General features: G+C 35.9%; 1 protein-coding gene across 1 annotated transcript; it reads left to right on the plus strand.

The window, feature by feature from the left end:
* Positions 1-453: 453 nt before the first annotated feature.
* Positions 454-4,371, plus strand: LOC130743488 (uncharacterized). Its single transcript, XM_057595739.1, has 5 exons — positions 454-966; positions 1,075-1,128; positions 2,846-3,688; positions 3,816-3,959; positions 4,147-4,371. Exons 1-5 carry the CDS (start codon positions 454-456, stop codon positions 4,369-4,371), a joined length of 1,779 nt encoding a protein of 592 aa, XP_057451722.1.
* Positions 4,372-11,336: the final 6,965 nt, after the last annotated feature.

The following is an 11,336-nucleotide window of genomic DNA, read 5'->3' on the forward strand; positions in this document are numbered from 1 at the left end:
AGAAGGTTCATGGGATAATTGTGGCCAGGGGGCACCGGAGGTGAGTCATCGACAGTTTGATATTTGCAAGGGCATCTCAAGAGGAGGCTAGTAATATGATTGAGGCTATCTGTGGCTATGAGAGGGCTTCTGGACAATTGGTGAATTTGGATAAGTCTGAGGTAATGTTCAGCCAAAATGTGCAACAACAACAGAAGGTTATGATCCGAGATAGGATGGGTGTTAAGGCTGTGAATTCTCATGACAGATATCTGGGTTTACCTACCATCATTGGAAAGTCGAAGAAGCTGATCTTTGAGCGGGTTCAGGATAGATTATGGAAGAAACTGAAGGGATGGAAGGAACAATCTTTGTCAAAAGCGGGAAAAGGAAGTTCTACTTAAATCGGTGGCTCAAGCTATCCCATCATATGTTATGAGTTGTTTTCGCATTCCAACGGGTATCTGCAGAAATATGGAGGCTATGTGTGCCCGGTTTTGGTGGGGACAACGGGAGAACGAACGGAAAATTCATTGGATTAGCTGGAAGTCTCTATGCAAACCAAAGGTGAATGAAGTATTAGGATTTTGTGACTTTGAATACTTTAACACAGCTTTACTAAGGAAGCAATTCTGGCGCATTTTGCATAATCAGAGTTCTCTAATTGCTAGACTATGGAAAGCCAGATACTTCCCTCGTTCTTCATTTTTGGTTGCTCCTCTCGATCATGATCCAAGCTATATTTGGCGAAGCATATGGGGAGTGGGGGATGCTGTGAGATGTAATGTTAAATGGAGGGTTGGAGATGGCCAAGATATAAATATATGGAGGGACTCGTGGCTGCCTGGAGATGCATCAGGGATGGTTTTGTCCACCAGGCCAAACTTAACTGAGGCAACGGTAGTAGCAGATTTGTTACAGGAAGGAACTCCACCAAGGTGGGATACGGGCCGCATTAATGCTTTGTTTTCTCTAGAGGAAACAAGGGTAATTCTAACTATTCCTTTGAGCTGGTCAAGACGAAAGGATCGTATAGTGTGGCGGTGGAGGGAAGATGGAATCTAAACGGTGAGCTCCATGTATATGCAACTTCAGAAGGTGAAATTGGAGGATTTGACAGGCTCCTCAAATACTTACCCATGGAGACAGGTATGGAAATTGAAGGTACCCAATAAAGTTCGACATTTTGTGTTTCGACTTCTATCGAACTCGCTGCCCTGTGGCACGTGTTTGTCTCGACGGGGTATATTCAATCCACCATTTTTCCATCTATGTCAGCAACCGGTAGTGGAGGATTTGGAGCATTTTTTCTGCAGTGTGAGTGGACACAGAGATTATGGTTTGCATCCCCTGTTGCCTTACGTTCGGGACATGTCGTATCTCTTAGGTTGTGGCTGGGGGACCTGCTCACACATGGAGATGAGACAGTGGTGCGGCAAATAGTTATGCTTCTTTAGGCGATATGGAAACAACGCAATGGTATGTTTTTTAAGAGAACCCAGCCAAGTATTGAGAACACCTATGCTAGCTATAGCTTTAAGGATGTTAAGTGACTGGCTAGAGATGGAGAGTCTCACGAGGAACAAATGGATCGACCAAGCACCGAGATTATGTGGACGAAACCAGATCCTGGGATCCTAAAAATCAATGTGGATGCCAGGTGGTCGGGGGAACAAGGTCAAGGATATGGCTTGGTGGTGCGCGATCATGATGGTGAGTGTGCGTATGCAGCAACCAGCTACTCTACGGTTCGGATGCCGGCTTTGATAGCGGAGGCTCAGGCAGTACGATGGGCAATACAAGAAGCACTAAGCCTTGATATGGATTCCGTGGTGGTAGAATCAGATTCATTGGAATTTATTTCCTGTTTTGTAGGTAAAAATGTGTAGCTAGCATTGAACCAATTATTCAAGATTGTAGGGACCTAGCCATTCAGTTTGCATCTTTTAGTGTTACCCATACTAAACGGGAGGGAAATAGAGTGGCTCATGCACTAGCAGCTACAACCTCAGAATATCAGAACACATATTGGTGGTATGATTTTCCCCTGTTTCTAAATTCTGTTCTCCTAGTTGATTTATTTTCCGTTTATATCTAATGAAGAAGTACTTTCCATCAAAAAAAAAAACTTAAAACTTATTGATTTTATTTTCATTTTTATCTTTATCATTTTAATAAAATTCTACTATTACTCATATTTATAATATTAATGAATAGCTTATAAATATTTACTTACCTTATAAAGTTAAAAGGTGTACTTAAGATTCGCCACACCCTCAAGTAACATCTAGAAATATTTAAAAAACCAAAAAATAATTTTTTTTTTCTATCAATGGGCCGGTTTTCCTAAAACAAACTCACATAACTAACATAAATTTGTCACACCTTTAAATAGAAATAGAGGTGCACCACGGCGTAATTTTCTTGAACATTTCTTATCGACCTAATTTTGACAAAACCTCATAATGACCTGTAAATTTATCATCTTATGGCCGGTAACTAAAGCGTACAGGTAAAAATATGAATTGAAACCTGGTGCTTAATTGGCATTAAGTTGCGCCAGGTGTGTAATCGTTGAACCTCGTCCTATAAAAGAAGCCAAAAAGACATTCATACATCATGCCCATACTTTCTATAACATTTATAGAAATTCAAAATAGTTCATAGATTTACAAGAAAGATAAAATATTTACCATGTGCATCCTTTCATCTTCTTCTTGTGTGGTAAGCAATATTTATCGTATAAGTTCCAAAATTTTATATATATCATGCTTATTTAACGTTCTTGTATTTTACACATGAGCACAAAAGAATAGTGCTAGAAGTCGTAGTTTCTAATGTTGTAATTGTAATGATTTTTGTACAGGTTTTTATATCTAAATCAATGGCATCTTTATTACCGATACTAGTTTTACTATCAAGCACAGCATACTCAGCACACCCGGGGTCCGAGAATCCTATCAAGTCAGCTACGTTCTTATCTGAAAAGTTTGAGATAGGACCTGGAAGGATTGTAGAGAAAGCATTTATAGATATTGATTTTCCAAGGGGGCATATTGGAGTTAAGAGTTTTGATGCTGAACTAGTTGATGAAGAAGGGAATTCCGTACCTTTGCATGAAGCATACCTCCATCATTATTTCATTTTAAAATACTTAGCAAAAAAGAATGTTTCACGCGACCCTAAGGAACATTTTGTGGGTTCTATTCCTGTAAGAAACGCAGGAACATGCAACGGTAATATTCTTTCATATTTTTGGGCTAAGGGAGCTGAATCACGAGGAACACCGTCAAACCTTTTAGACCCATTTGCATTGGAATTAGGTAACCCTGCATCTATTCCATCTGGATATGAAGAGAAATGGCTCACTAACATCATGACCATTGATACACGTGGTGCAATAAATAAAGAATCTTGCACACAGTGCACATGTGAAGCTTACCACCTCCCAAAAGATTTTTATAACACAACAAGGGATTTTAAAGGGAAACTACTGACACCTACTTATAAAGGAGGATTATTTTGTTGCCAAAATGGATTTCAATGCAAATTGGAGAAAGGTTTTCAAGCCCCAACTAGAAAGTTTGCCCTAAGATACAATATAACATGGGTTGATTGGAATGAATTCCAAGTTCCCGTTAAGTTTTATGTACTTGATGTGACCGATCGAGTGACAAGAAATGGCTCACAAACAATCCATGATTGTCAGGTTTGTAGGTTCTTTAGCATATTGCGTTATATAGACTTTTATATTTGAATAAACTTGTAACTCATCGCAATAGTTATTATTTTGTTGGGAACAAGTGGGTAAAAAAGATCTCTCAATTGTTTTACAGATTGATTATAGTATTCCAGCGACTAATGATGGTAGTAAGTATCATGTCGCGAAAGCTGACATACCGATAGAAAAAGGAGGTTATCTCATCTATTGCACCTCTCATATGCATGCAGGTGTTGTTAACGCAACTCTATATGGACAGGTGATGTTTGTCATTTGTTATCATTCTCTTATCACCTTTTATGATTAGTTGGTAAAATTAACTTGTGTTTAATATTCTGTTTACTTGATATGTTTCTCAAATGAAAACTTTCCTTTTCTATATTGTATAAAATCTAATATTATAATGCATTCTCGCTTCTAAATATTGTGTTTTTAATTAATTTTAGGATGGAAGGGCATTATGCACTTCAACACCAAAATATGGAACAGGAATGGAACCAGGAAATGAGAAAGGTTACGCTGTTGGAATGTCTGTTACTTATCCAGAACCCGGTTCAATCAAGATCAAGGATGGTGAAACTTTAACTTTAGAATCAAGATATGAAAGCGGATTTCGCACAGGAGTTATGGGACAAATGTATATCTACACAGCAGAAAAACTACCACAATGAGTTTCTTTTGTTGTATATCAACGAGAATGTAATATCAAAATAAATGATTCAAAAGAGATAAAATAATCGGAAAGGTTCTTTCTATAGGTTTCCACTATGTGAGGACTACACTCGTGATATCTAGCATGTTGTGATTGTTTGTATCTCATGTACAATTTCAGATAAGTGGATGTTAAATTGCCACATAGAATGATTTTCATTGTGTCTAATTTTGTCTGAATCTTATAATTATGCTTAGGCTTAATTGCACATTTGGTCTCACACGAACTGTTGTTTTGCATTTTTTGTCATAAAAGAATGAAAATAGCAGACTGAGTCCTAAACGAATGGCTTCGTTAACATTATTGGTCCTTCCGTCAAAATTTTAACAGAAGTTACTAACTACACTCGCCATTTTACTATTCTCACCCCTCTCTTCATAAATAAAAAACAAAAAATGAATTAAAAAATAAAAAAAATCCAGAAACTTCTTTAACCCCTTAATCTTCTTCAACCACTTTATCTTCTTCTTATTTTTCTTCTCCCTCTCACCACTAGAACCCTCCCCACAATGTATTAAGGAATATTTAATGTTTTTGTTAGCTACTTTAGTCAAAGACTTGTTTGACATGTCATTTCAGCTAGCTTATTTGACGAACTTAATTGGCTAGCTTAAACGTTCTTTAAAAAATGTTTGGTAAATGAGTTTATTTCACAAGCTTAATATTTTTTCAAAAAGCTACCAGATCTGATAGCTTATAACTTAAAGCTTATTGATTTTATTCTCATTTTTATCCTTATCATTTTAATAAAATTCTACTATTACTCATATTTATAAAAACAGTGGACCCTACAAATATATTTTTTTAAATAATTACTATTCAATTGTGAATAAAAATCTTAAAAAATATTTTGTTGATTTAGACAAATATAAGCTTACTCGATTAAATTAAAATATAAGTTTGTTTATTTTTGTAACGCCCCAATTTCTAAATCAGGGATCACATTAGTAACCTGACAAATATGAGGATTAACTTGGGTTTTTTTTTTTTCAAAGGGTGATAATTTAAAAATTGAGAAAGGCCCATCATCACCCAAGCAATGGCCCGAGATGTTCCCAGGTAAGCTGTCATGGCACAATGCCTGATTGAAAGCACTTCTTTCCTTAGATAGAATAACTCGAGTTCTTACTTGAACTCAAATAGGGTTTTTGATAATATTTTAAAAACATTTTCAAAACAATTCCATTATCCATTTAAAGTTCAAAATCAATTCAATTAATTTATTCTAATCAACCTTTTTTCAAAAACTTGAATCAATTTCTCATTTAATTTTCAAAACTTGTTTGATGAATTAATATTCAAAATAAATCAACCACCAACGTATTTAAATAATATCCCGAATAATATGTAAGATAAAACCGCTAGCGTAAAATTCAAATAAAAATATCGACGTACGTTAAAAATAAGAACCACGGTTTAAAACGAAATCCATAAACGAGAGTTCAGTCCTTTAAGCAATCACCCCAAGAAACTCATCACGCAAGTGTCGATCTTTTGTGTCGCCACGTCAACATTCCACACCAAACTCGTCGCTCTTTAGAGGTCAATTTCCACCACTTGGCTCTCCATCGTCTAAAGCGTTAAGCGCCCAAATAATCAAGTAGCAAACATTAAGGGTTAGTTCCAAAAATAAAACAAACAACAAGAATTCAAAACTAAGATAAGTCACTGATTTTAAGTTCAAGATAAAATAAGGTGACAAGAATTCAAATTCCAAATTAAAAATAAGATGATGGTTTCAAATTTTTAAGATAATAAAAGATAACAACAAACTCAAAGTCTTAAATTTTAACATGCACCAACAACTTTAAGACAGAGAAAAACAACAACTTATCAAGAACCCAAAACAAGCCATACGAAATTCATCAAGCAAGGTAGGGTTAGTCCTAATGTCTACATGCATCTACCAACATGGATCAATCTACCTCACAAGGCTAGATGACTTCGTCGTCAAGTAATTCAAAACAACTCAAAAGGTGGGACAATTACCACTATGTTGTCACTTCAAGCCAAATCCTAATTCTCAAGTTAGCAAGGCAAGTGGCCCACGACCACACATATCAACAAGGATGTTGTTTTTTCCAAATTTGTATACAACAAGTCGATTTTTTTTTTTCTAATTTGACATCTTAACATGTATCCAATATTTTTTATGACATAGGCATACATAAATCAATCAATACAATAGCATAGCATGAAAACAACAACAAACGCCTCAACATCTTTATCTCATATACATGCAAAAAGTAAAAGCAGGCAGACTCACCGCTCACGCACTAGGAAAGAAACTACCCTTACCTCCTCAAGTTATAGCTCATAAGATGTCAAACCTATCAAAAGAGAATATGAATATCATTAATAGATGTTTTTATTCAAGCAACTACCCCTCCCTATCAACCCTAAACCTGCGGCCATACAAGGGAGGGAGGAAAGAAAATTTCTTTTCTTTTCAAACCCGATTTTCAAACCCTAGGCCCTCAAGGACCCAAAAAATGTCTCTCTTAACAAAAGTTTGGAACTTTTAGAATTTTGGAATAAAAAATAGAGAGATTACTCCTCTCAAGGTTTAGTTTTTTATTAAAACGTTCAAAAGAGACATGCTTTATCGAAACTAGTCAAAAGATGGAGAAGATTTAAGCCTAAGAGACAAACCTCGAACTTTGGAGAAAAGAGGAAGTTGCTAAAGAACTACCAATGGTGAGGGAAGGTTTCGGCCACCAAGGAGTAAAAATACTGGGGTTTTAGAAGTCTCAAGTGTTTATTTTTTGGGTGAGGGATCAGCTACTGGAGTTTATGATTGTTTTGTTGCTCTCACTAAAGCTTTATATAAAAAAACCATCACTCAACCTATCCCCTATGTGAAACTCGGCCAACACCTACAAGATAGGAAGATTTTTTCTGACTTTTAATCCCCCTTTCCCCTCCTTAGGTCTAGGTTCAATTTCTAACCTTTTCTTTTGGAATTTATTAGATAATGTAAGCCAATTGTTTCTAGAAAAGTCCAAAAATTAAGATATTAATTTTTTCATATAAATAACTGATCACATTCAGTTTTCCTATGTTTTCTCTTCTTCAAGAAGCTCCATAAAATTTTTAAACTTAAAATCACTTAATTTGCTTAAGTTTCAAGCCAACTCAAATTTTAATTGATTAATTAATTAAGAAAAACAAAAATTTCCAAAATATATAATTTTCCACTCCAAAAATATTTGTAAATGTTTTCAGATAATTTTCATTATTTTTAATGGCTCATCTTTCAAATTTTTCAAAGACATATTAAAGCTATAGTTTCCAAATCATATTTTTATCATTAAATTCAAATAATTACAAGACATTAAGGATTTTTTTTACAAAAATAATTATTTTAAGTCATATCAGACCTAACATCAATTTATTTCAATTTTATAGCCCCCTTTTCAATTTTATATCCCCCTTTTAAATTATTTTCAGTCATATAATTTGGGTCGCTGGAAACCTATTTACCTCTCCAAGGATGGGCCTCCAATAACTCATCTCTTTTTTGTGGATGACCTCTTACTGTTTGGGGAAGCATCCCTAGAACAAGTGGGCTTAATGATGAATTGCTTGGATAATTTTTGTGCGGCCTCTGGTGAGAAAGTTAGTAAGGAGAAATCCTGCATCCTTGTCTCTAATAATATTAATCTCTCTGGAGCAGCTAGCATTAGCCATCTAGCTGGCATCCACCTCACTTCCAACCTGGGCATATGCCTCGGAGTTCCTCTCCTCCACAAAACTCCCACTCGTGCATCTTATGATTTTATTCTGGAAAGAACCCAAAAGAGGCTTAGTGCTTGGAAAGCCACTTCTCTCAGTCTTGCTGGTAGGGTGACCTTGACGCAATGGGTAATATCTGCTCTCCCTTCCTATTGCATGCAAACTATGTTGCTGCCTAAGGGAGTTTGCGAGAAGTTGGACCAACTCCAGAGAAACTTTGTGTGGGTTGCGGAAAATGGTATTAGGAAAATGAGCCAAGTCAAATGGGAAACGATTTGCAGTCCAAAATCCCAAGGAGGGTTAGGCTTTCGACTAGCCTTAGATTTTAATAAGGCTCTAAATATGAAATCGGGCGGGGTCTCATTCACCAGCCATTGTCCTTAGGGGTTAGAGTTTTGACGGGAAAATATGGTTTTGGGAAAGATGCACTGCCACTGGTTACGAAAAGGAATCGTGAGTCCTTGGTGTGGAGAGGCATACGATCCACATGGGAATTGCTGATGAAAGGTTGTAAGTGGAAGGTAGGAAACGACCATGATGCTAAATTCTGGTCAGACCCTTGGCTTCTCTCAGGGCACACACTCAAAGATGTAGCACTGCTACCTGTTCCTCTAGAGGACCTTGAAATTCCCGTGTCTCATTACCTCGAGGCAGGGAGGGGTTGGAAATCCTATCTTTTTGCTAACATTCTTCCTTGCAGGTTCTTCAATGAAGTCATATTATACAAAGCTTCTTTCAACGACACTAGCACCGCATATGAGGTGAAATGGACCAAGAACCCTTCAGGATATTTTAGCACAAAATCAGCTTACGAACTGATTGCAGATATCCAAACCCAGCGACAAGATGAAGGGCTGTGGAAGATGGTCTGGAAGATCAAAGGCCCGCAAACAATTCGAGTTTTCCTGTGGAAACTTCTCAACAATGGAGTGTTTACTAATGTACTCCGTGTCCAGCATCTTATGGGATCCTCAAAAATTTGTCCTCTGTGCCAGAGTTCGGCAGAGGAGCTGATCCTCCTCTTCCGTGATTGCAGTGCCATTTCAAATTTCTGGAAGACAGCACTTAAGGCGGACAAGGATACAATAATTTCTTCACTTTGGATTGGGCCCCGTGTGTAGCAGGAAACATTGCTGGTCTCACAAAGGGGAATACTAATGTGGATTGGCCGCGTTTTTTCTCAACTAGCCTGTATGCTATTTGGCGGATGCAGAACGAGCAAGTCTTTGACAACTCTCCTCACAACACATCGAGAATCTGGAGCTTGGTTCGATCTTTAGGTGCGGAAGATATGGTGTGCGCCACTACTCTCAAGCGGGTTGATCGTGCCCTCACAGTTCGCCAGCACAATGCTTTTGATCAAGGATCTTCTCACAACAGTTTGGTGCATTGGTCCAGACCCCCTGATGGTTGGTTTAAGGTAAACGTTGATGGCGCCCTTAATTCAAACAATGTGGCTGACTGCAGCGGGGTGGTTCGAGATGCAGCAAGAACTTGGCAAGTTGGCTTTAGTTGGAACTTAGGAGAATTACAGAATGTGACTGCTTTTCTTCCTGAACTCCTAGCCTTGCAATTTGTAATGCACCTGATCATCAGTCAGAACTTCCCTCAAGTTATCGTGGAGAGCGACTCCATGGAAGTGGTCACGTTGTTCGACGGTCACGACATATCCTCTCATCAGTACAACCACATTATCCTGGGCATTATGCGGCTGAGGGAGGCTCATGAAGCTCTAGGGATTCAATTATCCCCAAGAGAGTCTAACTATTTGGCTGATTACCTTGCAAAGGTGGGTATATCTTTAGATTTTGGGAATCACACGTTTGAGTCTCCCTTTGGTGAATGCCATCGCCGGCTGCAGCAGGACCTGTTCCTCAGTGGCCTTCTTGGTTTTGGACCTAGTCTTATTTAGTTTTCTTTTGATGGGGCATTAGCCCCTCCCTTTTAACAAAAAAATTTTTTGATCTAGATTTATGAAAAAATCTCTAAACAAATCCAAATTAAATCTTCTAACCCACTTTTCTATCTCCTAGTCATTAATCTCGGAAATCATGAAATAAATAAGGTTATTTCTATTTTATTTTTATTTTGATGACTTATATAATTAATTAAATAATTATCCTAAGTCTAATTATAATAAATATTCATTTCTGCCGTTTTACTTTCAACTGTCTAACTACAAAAATAATTCATATGCTATCAACCATCGTCTAGCCAAAACAATACCAACAACAACAACAATGATATTAACTTATGAGAAATTCCCCATGCATCATGCAATTTGAACATTCTCATAATTTTGTCAACAGTAAGTAAATCGACAACAACCAATTTATGAAATACAGACAACCAGACAACGATTAAGCAAATTACATATTATTATAGTAATAATAATATAATTATGTCATAGTAATTTATTTCATAAACTGAGGGTCTTATAGTTTTATTCACTTTAAATTAATAAAAAAATGAAAATGAAAATGAAAAATAAACTAAAAATTGATATTATACTTTGAGATGAGAAATAAATTGAGCTAAATTAAAATATTTGAAATGGTAATTATTTTAATATTTTAATATCATGTAGGTATTGATGTGTAAATAAATATAAAAAGAACTATACAAGATGCCCTTTTATTTCATTTTACAATTTCAGCTCGTTTAACAATTAGTTTTACCAAACACTTGTTTCCAATCAGGCAGCTTTTCAGCTATCAGCTTTCAAATGTCAATTAGCTTTCAGTTGTCAGTTAGCTTTTAGCTAGCTTATAAGCTTTAAACTTGCTTTTAAGCTTTCAGCTAGCTTATTAGCTAGGCGTGACAAACATAGCAAAAAAAAATATTTTGTTAGGTTTTTTAACTAAGATATTTTTTAAAACAAATCAAGATATCTAAATATTTTTATTAATATTTGACTACTTTGAATACTAATTTTGTGTCAATTTTTTATACTAATTTTGCATTTATCATTTAATACAAATTTTATGAATATTAAGTTTTTTTGTATGTTGTATATAGTACAATATCTGATAGTATAATATGTGATAGTATTAGGGTAGATATGATTGAGCTTGATAAAAAATTAACATTATACAACATTTTGTTATATATTGTATAAGTTATCATTTTGTTTAAATTAATATAAACTTATGTTTCATGAAATGTTCAATAATGATAGATATTATAAAA

The sequence above is a fragment of the Lotus japonicus genome, chromosome 3 (assembly GCF_012489685.1).
Source record: "Lotus japonicus ecotype B-129 chromosome 3, LjGifu_v1.2".
NCBI lineage: Eukaryota > Viridiplantae > Streptophyta > Magnoliopsida > Fabales > Fabaceae > Lotus > Lotus japonicus.

Excerpts from the sequence above, each read along its gene's own strand:
- LOC130743488 (XM_057595739.1), top strand. The coding sequence starts at position 454 with ATGGAGGCTATGTGTGCCCGGTTTTGGTGGGGACAACGGGAGAACGAA. Across the intron at positions 1,129-2,845 it reads ATACTTACCCATGGAGACAG|GTTTTTATATCTAAATCAAT; the intron begins GTATGGAAATTG and ends ATTTTTGTACAG. Across the intron at positions 3,960-4,146 it reads ACGCAACTCTATATGGACAG|GATGGAAGGGCATTATGCAC; the intron begins GTGATGTTTGTC and ends AATTAATTTTAG.